We start from the raw sequence: 19537 nt of genomic DNA on the forward strand, positions 1-19537 counted from the left end.
GTGGCAGTGACCCAAGATCACACCACTGCACTCCAGCCTGGGCGATCACAAACTCTGTCTCAAACAAAAAACATTAAGTTATAAAGCAAGAAAGAAGATATTAACGGCTTCTAAAACAAAGAAATGATAAATGTTTTAAGACAATGAATATGCTAATGATCCTGATCTGATCCCTATACATGGTATGTATTGAAACATCACTATGTTCCTTATAAATATGTATGGTTATTACATGTCTTTTTTTTTTTTTTTTGAGATGGAATTTCGCTGTTGCCCAGGATGTAGTGCAATGGCACGATCTCGGCTCACTGCAAACTCCACCTCCCAGGTCCAAGCAATTCTCCTGCCTCAGCCTCCCGAGTAGCTGGGATTACAGGCATGAGCCACCACACCTGGCTTATTTTTGTAATTTTAGTAGAGTCGGGGATTCGCCATGTTGGCCAGGCTGGTCTTGAACTCCTGACCTCAAATGATCCACCTGCCTTGGCCTCCCAAAGTCCTGAGATTACAGGTTTGAGCCACCGTGCCCAGCAGTACACATCAAATTTTTTTTTTTAATTAGAAATTAAGAGCTAAAAAAGGATATAAAGCAAATAATGGACACAATTTTGACAGCTGAATCTAGGTGGATGGTATGTGGTTACTGCCTTATTCTTTCAGTTTTTCTGTGGGTTTGAAAAATCTTTGGAAGAGGTGATTGTTAAAAAATGATTTATTAGGGAGTAGAGGAGAATAGGGAGACCAGTTTCTCATATACCAGAATAGGTTTTTTTGCACAAGAAACACAGGTAATTCACTATGCAATATTTACTATGGTTCAACGTTAACCTTTTCCCACGCACGGACAACTTTCTCACAGATTTCTACCTTATCAGAGGTGATCAAAGATCGTGGTTCAAAGCTTGATGCACCAGAAATGTGGGCTAAGGCTGCAGCCAATGCATCCACTGCCCCTTTCTCTTCTATCAGTCTCTGAGCTGACGGTCGGAAAAAATCAACAGCAGCATAAGAAACGGAAGCCAGAGACCTATGGTTTAAAAACGGTATTCTTGGTCAGGATGCAGGGAAAAAAATAAAGGAAGATAAATGGGAAAAAGAAAGTAACTTTTTCTTTTCCTTTCTTTTTGAGACAGAGCCTTGCTCTGTGACCCAGTCTGGAGTGCACTGGCACAATCTTGGCTCACTGCAGCCTCAACCTCCCGGACTCAAGCGATCCTCCCGCCTCAGCCTTCCAAGTAGCTGGAACTACAGGTGCATGCACCACCACGCCTGGCTAATCTTTGTATTTTTTTTACAGACAAGGTTTCACCATGTTAGCCAAGCTAGTCTCAAACTCCTAAACTCAAGCAATCTGCCCACCTCAGCCTTCCAAAGTGCTGGAATTACAGGCATGCACCACAGTGCCCAGCTAAAACATTTTTATATTTTAATATAACTAAATGTCTGCTGGTAAAACTGGTGATTCTGCTATTTGACTAGGAGAGCTTATAGATGAATAGCCTAATACAAAAGAAACAATTATCAGAAAGTTCAGAAAGCATACCTGATGGCATCCATGCTTTTAGATTTAACTAAATCCATTGTAGAAGGAACACCTACACGTTTAAAAGTAATTCCCTGAAAATGAAAGAGTTACATTAAACAAAAATGGAAGTCTTTAAAATTAATTCCTAAATTAATATATTAATAGTCTATTGAATTTCTATTTCTTAGACTTAAAGATTTCATAGCGCTAGCAGATTAAAAGATCTGTTTTATCCATTTTTTTTGAGACAGATTCTTACTCTGTCACCCAGGCTGGAGTGCAATGAAGCAATCCTGGCTCACTGCAACCTCCACCTCCTGGGCTCAAGCAATTCTCCTGCCTCAGCCACCCTAGTAACTGGGATTACAGGTGCCTGCCACCATGCCCAGCTAGTTTTTGTATTTTTAGTAGAGACAGGGTTTCACCATGTTGGGCAGGCTAGATTCAAACTCCTGACCTCAAGTATCCGCCTGCCTCAGCCTCCCAAAGTGCTGGGATTACAGGCGTCAGCCACTGCACCCAGCCAAGATCTGTTTTTTCTAATAAATCAATTACAAATTTCAGAAAAATAATTTTTTGAAATGCCCCTTAGTTGCAATCATGGAACTTCACTTGCAAAACAAGTTTGATTAAAAAAAAAAAAAAAAAAAAAAAGATGTTTAAATCTATCAGCTTTTTTCCTCCTTATTACACTATCTCATTTTACAAAGTATATGAAATAGCATATAAAGACACATATAAAAATAGGAAAAATGTGAAATACCACAAAAAATCCAGACCACAGAAAATGTAGTTTCTTTAGAAACTGTCCATTGTATCATTACTTAAAAGAATGTTAACTATTATACCAAAACAATCTTATAGCCACCCATTTACAATGCTGGACTAAGAAGTACTGAAATCACAATGCACTTCTGATTTTAGTATGACAAGAGAAATTCAAGGAAAAGATGAGAAAGTCAGCTCTACTGTCTTCACAATAAAAGCTGTACTGAAGTCTTGAAGCTAATATAAATTTAGATCTCTGCAGGCTTCACATCCAAATGCAGCTTAAAATGAGAAAAGTTATAAAGACCTACTTGTGAGAATAAATATAAAAGGAGCTCTCTTCTAAGGCACCATTTAGACAATAAGCCTGAAATAATTTAACTCTACTTACTGCTTTTTGCTCCACGTATCTTAGTTGACCTCTTTCTCTTGGTTGATAAAAACATATACAAATCCCTGTCCGTCCAGCTCTACCTGTGCGTCCAGAGCGATGGATATAGGACTCAACATCCTAAAGATTGTAAGAGGTAATACTTTTTAAAAAAACTGGCAAGTTCCAGTCATTCCAGAATCTAAATAATAATGTTAATAATAATAATAATAATAATAATAAATTTTTTTCAATCCTATTGCTCTTTTCAACATTCCAAACAATTTATATGTGTGGATTTTGAGGTAAAGGCAGTAAGATTTAAAACCTTTTAATCTACTTCATCTTTTTAAAAAAATAAAAATCAGTTCCCTATAAGAAGGAAATTTAAAATAATAATAATAATAATATAATCTACTTTATCCCAGGTTTCTTTAAATGTCAACTTTTTATAATTCTCTGCCTGATTTTGTTGCTCCATGCTTCAAATCCAAACAATAAAATTAATCATCTGCAAAGGTATCAGAATCTGATCAATTTAATACCACACTAACAAAAAATGGCTAAGAGCAAGAAGAGATGACATATTTTTCACATCCCAAGCAATAAATTGTAAATTAAATGGGAATTTATAAAATTGTTCTTATCTTCCCCAAATCAAATCCCATTTCCTACCTGAGGAGGAGAACTTTGAATAACCAGGTCAACTTCAGGAATGTCCAAACCACGGGCAGCCACATTGGTTGCCACCAAAACTTTAAAACTACCTTCTCTGAAGCCTTTTAGTGTAATTTCTCTTTGTGACTGTGCAATGTCCCCATGTAAACACTGGGCATTCTATTTGAGAAAGAGGGAGAAAATTAAGTGTACAGCTCATACTTGCAACTGATAGCACTGCAACACCATCTAGGTCTGTGCTCCTTTTGCATGTTTTTAAATCTTACTTTCTGAAAATATTTAACATAAAATGTAAAAGCTTCCCTAATACTAGCCACTTGGAAATAATTTACTGCTAAGAGTGTGGTAAAATTCTGTCAGATTTTTTTTTGAGATGGAGTTTCACTCTTGTTGCCCAGGCTGGAGTACAATGGCTCGATCTTGGCTCACCACAACCTCTGCCTCCTGGGTTCAGGCAATTATCCTGCCTCAGCATCCCAAGTATCTGGGATTACAGGCATGTGCCTACCACGCCCAGCTAATTTTGTATTTTTAGGAGAGATGGGGTTTCTCCATGTTAGTCAGGCTAGTCTCAAACTCCTGACCTCAGGTGATCTGCCCACCTTGGCCTCCCAAAGTGCTAGGATTACAGTCATGAGCCACCACACTGATCCCAGACTTTTTTTTTGGTTTTGTTTTTTTGAGGCAGAGTTTCATTCTTATTGCCCAGGCTGGAGTGCAATGGCGCAATCTCAGCTCACTACACCCTCCACCTCTCAGGTTCAAGCAATTCTCCTGCCTCAGCCTCCCGAGTAGCTGGGATTACATGCATCCACCACCATGACCAGCTAATTTTTGTATTTTTAGTAGAAACAGTGTTTCGCCATGTTGACCAGGCTTGTCTTGAACTCCGGACCTCAGGTGAGCCCCGGCCTCGGCCTCCCTGAGTGCTGGGATTACAGGTGTGTGCCACCACATCTGGCCACTTTTTTTAAATATACACATACACACACACTCACACTACTCACATTACACTAGCGTATATTATGACTTTATGTATTTATTTATAAAATGGGATCAAATTATGTAGATAGGGTTTTGTAATCTACTTTATAAATTTCCTGTATCTTAGCTATCCATATTTATAAGTAAAATACTACTTAATTTTTAAAAACTGTATATAATGTATTCATATGGATGCAGCAGCATCTATTTTAGCAAAATCCTACTGATGAACATTTAGGCTGTTTTCAAATTTTCACCTTTAGAAACGATGCTGCAATGAACAACTTTGTACTTATATCTCTGGATGCCTCAGTATCTGTGTATTTCAGCAGGATACATATCTAGAAGTTGAATTCTGGGTCAAAATTATGAACACATAGCACTTTAATAGAAACTATATTATAAAAAAAGTCGGGTACCTTTTATTCTTCAATACTCTATGAGTATTTATTTCATCACATCCCACTCACCTTGTATATTATAAATCATTGTAATCTTTGTGAATTTAATAGGCAAAAATAATTTCCCAATGATGTTTTAATTTACATATCTAATTTTTAGTGACGATGAATCTATTTATATTGGGTTCATCTTCATCTGGGTTGCAAATTTCCTTCCTAATATTATCTTTCCTTCCCAGTATTCCTTCCAAAATACACTTCTTAGTATTCTTGATCACTATATTAAAGTCAAAAAGTTCATTAACAATGATCAGGCCGGGCATAGTGGCTCATGCCTGTAATCCCAGAATTTTGGGAGGTTGAGGTGGGTGGATCACTTGGAAGTCAGGAGTTCAAGACCAGCATGGCCAACATGGTGAAACCTTGTCTCTCCTAAAAATGCAAAGATTAGCCAGGTATGGTGGTGCATGCCTGTAATCCCAGCTACTTGAGAGACTGAGGCAGGAGAATCACTTGAACCTGAGAGAAGAAGGTTGCAGTGAGCTGAAATCACTCCACTGCACTCCAGCCTGGCCAGCAGAGCAAGACTCTACCTCAAAAATAAAGTTTTTAACAATAATTTAAAACCAACAGTATCTCAGCCTTGGTATCTAAATTGCTTAATGCACACATGAATGAATTCAGTGAGCATTTGCTATCTGCCTGGATTATACCTGGTTCTAGAACATTAATAAAGAAATGGCTCTGGGGCAACCAGCTGACAGGCTTTTTCAATCCAGTATGATGTATGCTATCACAGGTATAGGTTCAGAGGGTTACAGGAATATTTAAGAGGAAAATCCAACTCAATTTTGTTCAAGAGGAAGGCAGCACTGAAGCTGAGACCTGACATCATAGGGAACTAGTAGGTAAAAAAAGGAGCAGAAGGCTAGGGAGTTCGTGGTAGAAGAAATCTCATATATAGAGTGGGGAGTGGAACCTACAAATATTTGAGCATTGCTGAAACATAGTGAAAAGGGAGTGGGGAGGTGAGAAGATAGGGAGTGATAGATGAGATTGGAATAGAATATGAACTTTATCCTGAGGACAATATGAAACAATTGAATGATTACAAGCAGAAAAATATGAACACATTTAAATTATACAGCCGGGCCCAGTGGCTCACTCCTGTAATCCTAGAACTTTGGGAGGCCAACATAGGTGATCACCTGAGGTCAGGAGTTCAAGACCAGCCTGGCCAACATGGTGAAACCCTGACTCTACTAAAAACAAAAAAAGTAGCCGTGTGTGGTGATGGGCACCTGTAATCCCAGCTACTTGGGAGGCTGAGGCAGGAGAATCACTGGAAACCAGGAGGCAGAGGTTACAGTGAGCTGAGATTGCACCACTGTACTCCAGCCTGGGTGACAAAGTAAAACTCCATCTCAAAAAAGTATATTAAAAATATATATATTTTTATATATTTTGTATATGCTCTGCCACCCACCCAGCAGCCTGGATGACAGAGGAAGACCTGTTTCTAAAAAAAGAAATAAGAGGTCACTAATATGGTGGCAATGATCATCTATTTGCTCCACAAACACATAATGACCTAAAACAAGTTGGGCACTAGGCATAAAAAGGTGAACAAAAATAAGACTACTTCTGTCCTCAGTCTTTATATACTGGTCAGAAAGATGGACATTATTCAAATACTTAGGCATGCAAATAAATTTAGACAATGAATGTAATAGATGATGAATGAGTTTAACAGGCAACGAGCGTTATAAGAGGACAACTTGACCTAGCCTGGGGCAAGAAAGGATTCTCTAAAAAGTGATGTTTTGGACTGAGATCTGAAGGATGAGTAGAAGTTGCTAGGCAAGGTAGACTACAAATTCAAGAGCGGACCAGCATGGTGGCTCATGCCTGTAATCCCAGCACTTTGCGAGGCCAAAGCAGAAGGACTGCTGGAGCCCAGGTGTTCAAGACTAGCCTGGGTTACGCAAGGATAGCCCATCTCTATAAAAAATAAAAAATTAGCCAGGCATAGGGGCACACACTTGTCATCCCAGCTACTTGGGAGGCTGAGATGGGAGGATAATTTGGGCCCAAGCAGTTGAGGTTGCAATAAGCCATCATGCCACTGTACTCCAGCCTGGGAGACAGAGTGAGACCCCGTTTCCCCCTCCATTGCATTCCCCCTCGCAAAAAAAACCATGGCATGTCTGGAGCATGTGCAAAAAAGGAAAACAATGAGAGGGAATTATGATAAGATGAGGCTGGAAAGGTAAGTAAGGGTTAGACCATAACTGAATTCAATAACTATTAGCTGATGAAATTGCAAGGACATAGTTAAGAGAGTAGAAATGATGTATAAAGGAAGGAGATAATATTATACATGATTCTCAGATTTTTAGCCTCTGCAACTGCAAAAAGAAATAAATGATGTAAGAAATAAATGGAGGCTAAGCACACTGGCTCATGCCTGTAATCCCAACATTTTTGGAGGCCAAGGCAGGTGAATCACCTGAGGTTAGGAGTTCAAGACAAGCCTGGACAATATGGTGAAACCCCGTCTCTACTAAAAATACAAAAAATAGCTGGGCATGGTGGCAGGCACCTGTAATTCCAGCTACTTGGTAGGCTGAGGCAGGAGAATCACTTGAACCCAGCGGGGCAGAGGTTGTAGTGAGCCGAGATCGCACCACTGCACTCCAGCCTGGGCGACACAATGAGACTCTGTCTCAAAAAAAAGAAAAGAAAAAAGAAATAAATGAGCCACTTTAAACCATAGGAGATAGAATCCAAAAATACTATGTAGTTTACCAGATGGCCAAGAGTGAGGAATAAATTCAAAAGTGATACATAAATTTCTGGTTTAAACAATGGGTAGACGTATTATTTAGAATGTAGAAAGTATTATTTAGAGTGTAGAAAGTAATTTAGGTTTAGGAACATAATGGGTTGGTGTGTCTGTAGCCAGTAGGTCTAGTATTCTTGAGGCAGATCCCAGTGAGATAAAGATTTGCGTATCATTAGCACATACTAGATAACTCAAGCCATAGGAGTTTATTAGATCTATTTATACATATCTGTACTTCTACATTCCTATACTAATTGACTGCTTGCTTCAAGAAAAGAAAATTGCTATACAAAGTGTTTTAAATAAACAATTTTTTTTTGAGACAGAGTCTCATTCCATAGCCCAGGCTGGAGTACAGTGGCATGATCTCAGCTCACTGCAAACTCTGCCTCCTGGGTCTCTGTTCAAGCAATTCTCCTGCCTCAGCCTCCTGAGTAGCTGGGATTACAGGCGCACACCACCATGCCAAGGTAATTTTTGTATTTTTAGTAGAGATGGGGTTTCATTATGTTGGCCAGGCTGCTCTTGAATTCCTGACCTCGTGATCCGCCCGCCTCAGCCCCACAAAGTGCTGGGATTACAGGTGTGAGCCACTACACTTGGCCTAAATAAACAATTTTTTAAAAAATAAAATAGAGACGAGGTCTCACTGTGTTGTCCAGGCTGGTTTTAAACTCCTGAGTTGAAGTGAGCCTCCTGCCTTGGCCTCCCAAAGTGCTGGGATTACAGATGTGAACCACCATGTCTGGCCCATCTAAATCTTAAAATGGTAAAAAAAAAAAAAAAAAGTAATTTTTAATACCACCTTTTAAATTTTATTTTTCGTTTATTTTGGAGATAGGGTCTCACTCTGTCACCCAGGGTTGAGTGCAATGGCATGATCATTGCTTACTACAGCCTCAACCTGCTGGGCTCAAGAAATGCTTCCCTCTTCAGCCTCCTCAGAAGCTTGGACCACAGGTGTGTCCCACCACACCCAGGCAATTTTTAAATTTTTTGTAGAGACAGACTCTCGCTATGTTGCCCAGGCTGCTTTTGAATGCCAGGCCTCAAGCAATTTACCTGTCTTGGCTTCCCAGAGAAATTCTTTTAATTTCAAAAATATCCTTTTATTATTATTTTTTTTTTTTTTGAGACCGAGTCTCACTGTCGCCCAGGCTGGAGTGCAGTGGTACACTCTCGGCTCACTGCAACCTCCGCCTCCTGGGATCAAGCAATTCTCCTGCCTCAGTAGCTGGGACTACAGGTGCATGCCACCATGCCTGGCTAATTTTTTGTATTTTTAGTAGAGACGGGGTTTCACTGTGTTAGCCGGGATGGTCTCCATCTCCTGACCTTGTGATCTGCCCACCTCGGCCTCCCTAAGTGCTGGGATTATAGGCATGAGCCACCGAACCAAGCTTATTATTTATTTTATTTATTTATTTTTTGTGACGGAGTTTCGCTCTTGTTGCCCAGGCTGATGTGCAATGGCAGAATCTCAGCTCACCATAACCTCTGCCTTCAAGGTTCAAGTGATTCTCCTGCCTCAGCCTGCCTAGTAGCTGGGATTGCAGGCATATGCCACCACCCAGCTAATTTTTTTTTTTTTTTTAATATTTTCAGTAGAGATGGGGTTCCTCCATGCTAGCCAGGCTGGTCTCACACCCCTGACCCTGTGATCCACCCGCCCTGGCCTCCCAAATTGCTGGGGTTATAGGCGTGAGCCACCAGGCCTGACCTATTCATTTATTTTTAAGAGAGAGAATCTTGCTCTGTTGCCCAAGCTACAGTAAAATGGCAAAATCATAGCTCATTACAACCTCAAAATCCTGGGCTAAGAGATCCTCCCACCTCAGTCTCCTGAGTAGCTGGAATTGCAGGCCTGAACCACGTGCCCGGCTCAAAAGTATCCCTTTAAATAGGAAGCTTAATAAATACAATTTTTATAATACATTTTAAAATGTTTAATTCATGCATATTTCTCCCTTTAAAAATTTATCTACTATATAAATGAAATGCCCAGGCTGGTCTCAAATTCCTAGGCTCAAGCAACATTCCTGCCCTGGCTTCCCAAAGTGCTGGGATAACAAGGCATGAGCCACCACACCTGGCTTATACTTGTTTTTTTTAAATTTACTTTTTCTTCACCAAAAGCAGATGCTTGAAATACCACTTCTTAAAAGCAGGACAATATATGTACATGTATGTGTACATATGTAGGTAGGTACAAAATTATGCTAAGTACCACAACTGAGATTTAAACCCCAATCTGACTCCCAAGTCTGTGCTATTAATCACTATTCTTTTTTCCTCCATGAAAAACATGTAAAGAATTAGATTTGTGAGGAATGCCAATATTTAAAGTACAGACAAGAATATAAAAAGACCTCAGTAGAAACTGGGAAAGTTTAGCCAAAGAAGCAAAAAAACCCTGTGTGGTTATCATATAATCCAAGTTAAGAAAATATTTCAAGAGAATAAACATCTAATTTTTGAAAAAAAGTTATGAACAAATATATTTTAAATAAGTTGAACGGTTTTTCATAGTGGATTTTTCAATTGCAACACAGGTTTTTGGTAATCCCAGTACTTTGGGAGGCCGAGGTGGGAGGGCTGCTTGAGGCTAAGAGTTCTAGACTAGCCTGGGTAACAAGGAGATCGTATCTCTACAAAAATATAAAAAATTAGCCAGGTGTGGTGGCACACACCTGTAGTCCCAGCTACTTGGGAAGCTGATATGGGAGAACCACTTGAGCCTGGGCGATTGAGGCTGCAGTGAGCTGTGATCACACCAGTGCACTTCAGCCTGGGTGACAGAGTAAGACCTGTCTCAAAAAAAAAAAAAAGAAAGAGAGAACACAGGATTTTTTCTTTACTTGATATTTGTCCTAAGAGGAACATACTACATTCATGATACCAGATTTCCAGATCTCCAACTTTAAATAATTTTTTTCTCCAAAAGAGAGAGGAGAGAGAGAGAGAGAGAGAGAGAGAGAGAGAGAGAGAGAGAGAGAGAGAGAGAGAGAGACTGTCTAATTATTCATTCATTCAGAGAGAAGGTTCTTGCTGTGTTGGTTGGGGCTCAATCCATCCTCCCGCTTCAACCTCTTGAGTAGCTGTGATTACAGGTGTACCACTAAACCCAGCTGTTGAGAGTTTAGAAGGCATTTTTTTTTCAGAGGAAACCGAGTAAAACTTGACTTTAAGGGAAAAAAACTAAATTAGAATTTAAAAATTTAAAAAAAAGAAACTATTCAGGTTCTCTGGTTAATCCATAAAATCCCATATAACTCCTGAGATACTACTAGTACTTTCTACCTAAATAGCAAAGTCACCCAGCAGAAGATAAATTCCATTCTCCAAACCACAGAAACAGACTTTTTCTTTTTTTTTAGAAACAGTTTATTGTCCACTGAAAGAGGAATTCTCCCCCAGCCTCTGTAGCAAGGCGATTTCTTCAAGATAAAAAAAATAGCTTCTGCAAGACAACTGCTACTGAGTATTTTAAAGCAACGAAAAGAAAGGTAACTCGGTTACCCTCTACCACTCTTTCACTATTTAGCATCTATATGTTTATACAACACTTTTTTTATTTTTTTAAGAGATAGCTTTTTCACCCAGGCTGGAATGCAGTGTCATTCCAGCCTGGGTGATCATACCTGGAACTATGATCATAGCTCACTGCAACCTTGAACTCCTCGGCTTAAGCAATCCTTTTGCCTCAGCCTCCCAGTTAGACAAGAATACAGGAACATGCCACCACACCTGGCTAATTTTTTTTTTTTTTTTGGAGAGTGAGTCTCGCTCTGTTCCCTAGGCTGGAGTGCAGTAGAGTGATCTCGGCTTACTGTAACCTCTGCCTCCTAGGTTAAATTGATTCTTGTGACTCAGCCTGCCAAGCTGGGACTACAGGTGTGCACCACCATGCCTGGATAATTTTTTTGTACTTTAACGGAGACTGGGTTTCACCATGTTGAAAAAGGTGGTCTTGAACTCCTGAGTTCAGGCAATCTACCTGCCTTGGCCTCCCAAAATGCTAGGATTACAGGCGTAAGCCACTGCGGCCAGCCCTGGCTAATTTTTAACTTTCTTGTAAAGATTGTGTCTCATTAGGCTGCCCAGGCTGGTCTCGAACTCCTGGCCTCCAGTGATCCACCAACATTAGCCTCCCAAAATGCTAAAATTATATGCATGCCTAGCATATACTGGACATTTAAACATCAAGGCTAATGCTATACAATTAGTTAAAATGACACTGAGGAAGACAGTGACTTTGAATCTCTAGTTCCCACATAACACACATCAACTAGGATAACAAAACTAAAAATTCACACACAACACATATAACAAATAAGTGACAAGGTGGTCTCATGAGTTCCAAAACATAAGCAGAGAAGGATAAATCTTTTATCTATGTGGGGGAATTTGCTATTCCTAAGAACAGGTGATTCAGGGACCCCATCTTTCAGGTCTGCCATCTTGAAAGCATAATGAAAAGCTCCCTGGAAAGCATATTCTCAAACAAATTGTTGACAACAGCAGCTGAAACTGGGAGGAGTTTTATATACTTGAGGGTGATTGTGAGGAGCCCAAGTTAAGGTCTGCAGGGACTGGAGCAAGCTGGGCCCTATATAACTTTCAAAACTAACAGCCAATGGTCACTTTCTAGGACAAAGCCCCATGCTGAGGAGAAACTGCTGGGCAGAGGCTCTAAACCAAGGATGCCAAGAATAACAGGATCAAAGAAAAAAAAGATCCAGTGAAAAGTGAGGAAAGACACAGCTAGAACTCAGAAGACCTTTTTTTTTTTAACAGCTTTACTCAGATATAATTTACAGACTATATTTTTAAACACTAACAAAAAAAACAGAAGCAGCAGCTCTAGAGCTGTGACAACAGAGAAGTATTCTCACTAATGCCTTCCCATCTAAAATTCAAAAAGCTTAACTTAAATCTAAAATTGAGCAACGGAAAAGATCACAGTCAAATCTCACAGAAAGTAATTAAGAAGGAAAAAGAATAAGCAAAATAAGCTGGATGCAGTGTCACATGCCTGTAGTCCCAGTTACTCATGAGGCTAATGAGAGAGGATCTCTTAAGGCCAGAAGTTAGAGGCTGCAGTGTGCTATTACCATATCTGTGAATAGCCAAGGCACTCCAATGCTGGCAACATGACAGGACCTGTCTCTTAAAAAAAAATATATATATTGCAGGTGTGGTGGCTCATGCCTGTAATCCCAGCACTTTGGGAGGCGTAGGCAGGCAGATCACTTGAGGTCAGGAGTTCAAGACCAGCCTGGCCAACATGGTGAAACCCCATCTCTACTAAAAATATGAAAATTAGCCGAGCATGGTGTTGCCTGCCTATAATCCCAGCTACTCTGGAGGCTGACACAGGAGAACTGCTTGAACCTGGGGGCAGAGGTTGAAGTGAGCTGACATTGCACCACTGCACTCCAGCCTGGGCCACAGAGCGAGACTGTTTCAAAAAAAAAAAAAAGGCAGGATATCTCCACAAATAAAGTGATCTAGAAATGCTTATCCACAAAACAAATAAAAGTACAGCATTTTGAATGAGCTCAAAGAAGCTTATTAAGATATAAAACTACGGCTGGGTACAGTGGCTCACACCTATAATCCCCACAATTAGGGAAGCCAAGGCAAGTGGATCACTTGAGGTCAGCAGCTGGAGACCAGCCTGGCCAACATGGCGAAACCCCATCTCTACTAAAAATATAAAACTTAGCCAGGTACAGTGGTACACACCTGTAATCCCAGCTACTCTAGAGGCTGAGACATGATAATCGCTTGAACCTAAGATGAGGAGGCTGCAGTGAGCCAAGATCATACCACTGCACTCCAGCCTGGGTGACAGAGTGAAACTGTGTCTCAAAAAAAAAAAAATAAAATGAAATATACATATATATCATATATTGGCTGGGCACAGTGGCTCTCATCTATAATCCCAGCACTTTGGGAGGCAGAGGCAAGCAGATCACTTGAGATCAGGATTGAAAGCAGCCTGGGCAACTTAGAGATCTCATCTCTACAAAAATAAAAACTTAGCCAGGCATGGTAGCACGCACCTGTGGTCTCAGGTACTTCAAGGCTGAGAGGATCACTTGAACCTGGAGGTGATGGTTGCAGTGAGCCAAGATCATGCCACTGCATTCCCGCCAGAGACCCCATCTCAGAAAAAAAAAATTTAAAGTATATTATACATATCAAATATATAAATAATATATAAAAGTTTTTTAAATTACACACACACACACACACACACACACACACACACACAGATTTTTAAGAGAAAAGTTCATACTCCGCCGGGTGTGGTGGCTCATACCTGTAATCCCAGCACTTTGGGAGGCCGAGGCAGGTGGATCACAAGGTCAGGAGTTCGAGACCAGCCTGGCCAATATGGTGAAACACCATCTCTACTAAAAATACAAAAACTAGCAGGGTGTGTTGGCACACACCTGTAGTCTCAGCTACTCAGGAGGCTGAGGCAAGAGAATTGCTTGAACCCAGGAAGTGGAGGTTGCAGTGAGCTGAAATTGCACCACTGCACTCCAGCCTGGGCAATAGAGACTCCATCTCAAAAAAGAAAGAGAGAGTCATACTCTGTCACCCAGGATGGAGTACAGTGTCACGATCATAGTTCACTGTAACCTCTAACTCCTGGACTTATGAAGTTCTCCCACCTCAGCCTCCTAAGTAGCTGGGACTACAGGCACATACCACCACATCTGGCTATTTTATTTTTTATATATATATACAGAAATGAAGTTTCGCTTTGTTGCCGCCCAGGCTTGTCTTGAACTCTGGGCTCAAGCAATCTTCCAGACTTGGCCTCCCAGAGTACTAAGATTACAGGTGTGAGCCACCATGCCTGCTAGAAGAAAAAAATTTAATGCTATGTTAAAGAACAAAAATCAAATTAAGAAAAACTTTTCAGTCTTTCAATGAGATAAAATGACTCATGAAAGAAGCAGAAATAAAAGATAACTTTTCACAAATGAAGACTATATTAGAAAGAGCAAAAGACTAAACCAACATATTTCTTAAAAATGGGAAATTTTGAGGCATGTGTAGTAGTAGTGCATGCCTACAGTCCCAGCTACATGAGTTCAAAGCTATAAAGTGCCATGATTACATGTGTGAACAGCCACTGTGCTCCCATGTGGGCAACACAGCAAGACCCTGTCTCTTAAAAAGAGAGAAATTTTGAAACTGAATAAAGAAAAAGATGAAAAAGGCTTAATGTATAATAAGTGAAAGAAATTAAAAAAAAAAAGATTTGATATAAAGTGACCAGGGAGAGTCAAAAAGGAGAGCCAAAATATGTACAAGACTTCTTAAAGAAGAAAACCAAAGCAATTGGAAAACCAAATGCTAAAAAATTGTCATTCAAGAAAATTTTGCTGAAATTTTAAAAAAATGCATATGAAACCACAAACTGAAAGTGCACACTGTGTACCCAGAAAAACTGACAAAGAACACCACCAAAATATATTTTAGTAAAACTACTGATTTTGAAAGAAAATCACTTACAAAAAAGATTTTGTAATAATATATACGGAAAAAAGATCAGACTGGCATCTTTTTATAGCGATGCTTTATTCCAAAAACAGTAAAGTAACACATTTAAGACAATGAAGGAAAGAAAATGTGAACCAAGAATTTCATATACAGCTAAAATAATTTTCAGGTGTAATGTCACAAACCAGGTATTATCAATAGGCAATATTGTTTCCATAAGCCCTTTTCTCAGGAATCTACTCAATAACAAGTCATAAACAACAAAAATGACTGGAGAGACACTGACATAAGGACTGATTATCGGTGGACGTTAACATCACAAAAAGAACTAGACATATATACCTCCTGCTGGAAGTACACCACCTATGAAGTAGTTCACCTAAACAAACAAACCTGAATATTCAGAAAATATAGAAGAGAGGAACATGTTAAATGACATCATGGGGAAGCAATACTCTAGATTTATGACAACTGAGTTTCTTAAAAAAAGCTGCAAAAAAAAAAAACAGATAAAGGAGTAATCCACATATTAAAAGCTACTTAATAAAATCACACAATGTAAGAATCTTTTTTTTTTTTTTGAGACGGAGTTTCGCTGTTGTTACCCAGGCTGGAGTGCAATGGCACGATCTCGGCTCACCGCAACCTCCACCTTCTGAGTTCAAGCGATTCTCCGGCCTCAGCCTCCCAAGTAGCTGGGACTACAGGCATGCACCACCATGCCCAGCTAATTTTTGTATTTTTAGTAGAGACGGGGTTTCACCTTGTTGACCAGGATGGTCTCAATCTCTTACCCTCGTGATCCACCCGCCTCGGCCTCCCAAAGTGCTGGGATTATAGGCGTGAGACACTGCGCCCGGCCTAATGTAAGAATCTTATTTGGACCCAGATTCAGGAAAACCAACAATAAAAGAAAATATGCATTTGTAAGACAACTGATAATGTGAAATGAATTAATATTTCTAATTATTAGTTAATTTTTTAGATGTGATAATGATATTGTTTGTTGTTTTTTTTTTTGAAAATTTTTTTCTTTTAGAGATACATACCCAAACATTTATGGATATAATAATATGGTATCTAGGGTTTGCATCAAAATAATTCTGAAAGAGGAGGTAGGTTAGCATATAGATAAAATAATTATTGAAACTGGAGGATGAATACATAGGGGTTCATTACACGATTCTATCAACTTTTGTACATGTTTGAAATTTTCTATAAAAGGTTTTTTGTTTGTTTGTTTGTTTTTTGAGATGGAGTCGCAGTGTGTCGCCCAGACTGGACAGTAGTGGCACCATCTCTGCTCATTGCAACCTCTGCCTCCTGGGTTAAGCAATTCTCCTGCCTCAGTCCCCTGAGTAGCTGGGATTACACGTACCCACCACCACCCCCGTCTAATGTTTGTAATTTTAGTAGAGGTGGGGTTTCATCATGTTGGCCTGGCTGGTATTGAACTCCTGACCTCAGGTGATCCACCGGCCTTGGCCTCCCAAAGTGCTGGGACTACAGGTGTGAGCCACTACACCCAACCAAAAGGTATTTTTTTAAGAAAGAAAAAGACACATAGATTTAGTATTCTGATTCATTAATTTAATAAAAATTTGTAGTTTTATAACACAACACTAAAATATTACCCTCTTTTACTCAGAAATTCATTTTGTTTCAACCTTTATGATCTCCAGATCACATTTTCAAAGACTTAAAAAAACTGATAAAACTTGATAGAGGTCAGGTGTGGTGGCTCACATCTGTAATCCCAGTACTTCAGCAGGCCAAGGAAGGGCTGAGGGGGAGCAGATTGCTTGAGCCCAAGAATTCAAGCCCAGCCTGGGCTACATGGTGAAATTTCATCTCTATAAAATATGCACAAAATTAGCTGGGCATTGTGGCATGCACCTGTAGTCCCAGCTACTTAGGAGGCTGAGATGGGAGAATCACCTGAGCCCAGAAGTCAAGAATGCAGTGAACCATGATTGTGCCACTGCACTCCAGCCTGGACATAAAAAGGAGACCCTGTCTCAAGACAAACAAACAAAACTGATAAAATTCTATCCTGACTTATCAGGTCACAGGATTACAGGTGTGAGACACTGCACCCAGCTTTACAACTCAATTTTGAGAATGACTTACCAAATCTGGTCCACAAAGGACAATATGATTTTTGTTCAGTGATTCATCCTCATAATTTCAATTAGAGAAAGCATGAAAAAAAGACGTACCTGCTTTATGTGTGGATTCATGGCCATTTCAGTTACATTCTTCTTGGTCTCACAGAAAATAATAGCCCTCCCTTCAGACCCACTGTAGACTTGAAGGACATCTCCAATAACTGCGGGCCTCTGAGACCAATGACACTGGATGGCCAAATGCTTTGAAGAAAGAAAATATCATATTGTTTCATTAAAATTATTTAAAAATATTTCTCTTTATATTTTTTCTATCTGGTCAAGAATTAGCCTTCCTGGGAGACTGTAAGACAAAGACTCTCCTCAGCCACACTTACGAACAATATAGACAAAGGGCCATCAATAAACAATTTGATGAAAGAATAAACAAACTGCAGTATATTCAAACAGAACACCATTCAGCAATTAAAAGAAACCAGTTACTGGTATACAAGGAACAATATGAACCTTAAAAAATATACTGAGTAAATAAAGACAGAAAATGATCACATATAGTACCATTCCATTTATATGAAGTTCTAGAATAGGCAATACCAATCTATTGTGGAAGAAAATCAGAACAGTGGTTGTCTCTGAACTGAGGATACTGATTGGGAAGGGACATGACAGAGGGTCTCCCTCTGTCACCCAGGCTGGAGTGCAAGTGGCGTAACTTCAGCTTACTGCAACCTCCACCTCTCAGGTTCAAGGAATTCTCATGCCTCAGCCTTCCAAATAGCTGGGACTACAGGGAACCGGCCTGATGGCTGGCTAATTTTTCTATTTTTAGTAGAGACAGGGTTTCATTATGTTGGCCAGGCTGGTCTCAAACTCCTAACCTCAAGTGATCTGCCCACCTTTGCCTCTCAAAGTGCTGGAATTACAGGCGTGAGCCACCATGCCCAGCCCAACTTGTGTGTTAGAAAAGCATTCCCAGGCAGAGCGTGGTAGCTCACGCCTCTAATCCCAGTACTTTGGGAGGCCAAGGCAAGCGGATCACAAGGTCAGGAGTTTGAGACCAGCCTGATCAACATGGTAAACCCCATCTCTAAAAAAATAAAAAATAGAAAAGCATTCCCTTTCCTGAAATCAAAAAACTCTTCATTCACCTACACCTGCTTTAAGTTATTTTACAGCTTAATTTTTTAAATCTTTCAGAAATTTTTTTGGTATAGGGAAATGGGATGAGGATCATACATTTTTCACCTCAGCTTTCACAAATTATCTCAGCACTATTCTTTTCTAGTCAATATGAATCTCCTTGTCACGTTGTAAATACTTTGCTGTTTTGGGGTTTTTTTTTTTTTTGAGCTGCTTTAGAGAGAAAGAAAGAAATATTTCAAATCTATCTCTATGCCTGCTTGCATGTTTCCTATTAGAACTTTCCTATTCATGTGCTCCCCTACCCCCAGCCCTATTTATTCTATTCTGCTACTCAGTCTCAGGCTGCAAAAATATGTAGGTATCTTATTGACTAAGAGCAGAAAACCGAGATTAGGCCTGAATAAGAATCCAAAACTTAGGTTTAGCTTCAACAGACGTCAAAAGTAAATACCAACTAAAAGCTAAAATCTATCATGCTAGAAAGCTACTTACTTCCACAGTGGTTGCAGCCTTTTGAGTCATTTTTCCAACAAGGTCAACCTGTTCATATCTGGATTTCATGTATTTTTTTGCAACTTTGTATACCCACTGTGGGCAAGTTGCAGAAAAAAGTAAAGTCTGAGGATTGTCTTCAGAATCTTAAATAAACAAAAAGAATTCAAATGTTTTCTTAATTTCCCACGATGTAGTCAGCTCTTAAAAATCCTCCCCGAGCTTCAAAAAATAATAAAAAATTCAAAACTTGGGGTGAATTTTTAACACACAGAATTAATTGCAATTATTAAAAATTTCAACTTGCAAAAATGGGGGACAATTATGAAGAGAACTGAACCCAGAAAGAAGGGGAGAATTTAAGAAGGAACAATGAACAAAGAAATCAATGAGTTAGTAAAACTACTGACTATAAAAAAAAAATAGAAAAAAGCATAAGAAGCTAAGAAAATAGTTAAAAGGACGCTATCATAGTTTTTTCAGAGACAGAACAGATACCAAATTATTTTAGTTTTGTTAGAACAAATTATCTCAGCACTATTCTTTTCTAGTCAATATGAATCGCAGGGGGACACTAGAAGACAGTTAGAACTTTGTTAGAACACTGGGGAGACTGAAATAAAAATTATTAAATAAAAACTTGTTTAAGATGGAAGAGTAATTGCTAATGTGCTTATTTTG

The 19537-nt window shown here is 39.5% G+C and overlaps 1 protein-coding gene across 5 annotated transcripts in view; it reads right to left on the minus strand.

Annotated features, from left to right (window-relative positions):
• The window catches only part of DDX50 (DExD-box helicase 50), a 43428-nt gene that overhangs the window by 10836 nt on the left and 13055 nt on the right, over positions 1-19537 (minus strand). For 3 of the 5 annotated variants that reach the window (XM_002756298.7, XM_078345757.1, XM_078345756.1), the window contains 6 exons: positions 18857-19002; positions 17315-17464; positions 3339-3500; positions 2685-2804; positions 1544-1617; positions 868-1027 (listed from right to left, as the gene is read on the minus strand). In XM_002756298.7, the coding sequence (XP_002756344.1) occupies positions 868-1027; positions 1544-1617; positions 2685-2804; positions 3339-3500; positions 17315-17464; positions 18857-19002 (812 nt within the window). The remainder of the gene's footprint in view (positions 1-867; positions 1028-1543; positions 1618-2684; positions 2805-3338; positions 3501-17314; positions 17465-18856; positions 19003-19537) is intronic. The other 2 variants (XM_035268198.3, XM_078345758.1) reach the window with 1 other exon arrangement.

The sequence above is a fragment of the Callithrix jacchus genome, chromosome 12 (assembly GCF_049354715.1).
Source record: "Callithrix jacchus isolate 240 chromosome 12, calJac240_pri, whole genome shotgun sequence".
Taxonomy (NCBI): domain Eukaryota; kingdom Metazoa; phylum Chordata; class Mammalia; order Primates; family Cebidae; genus Callithrix; species Callithrix jacchus.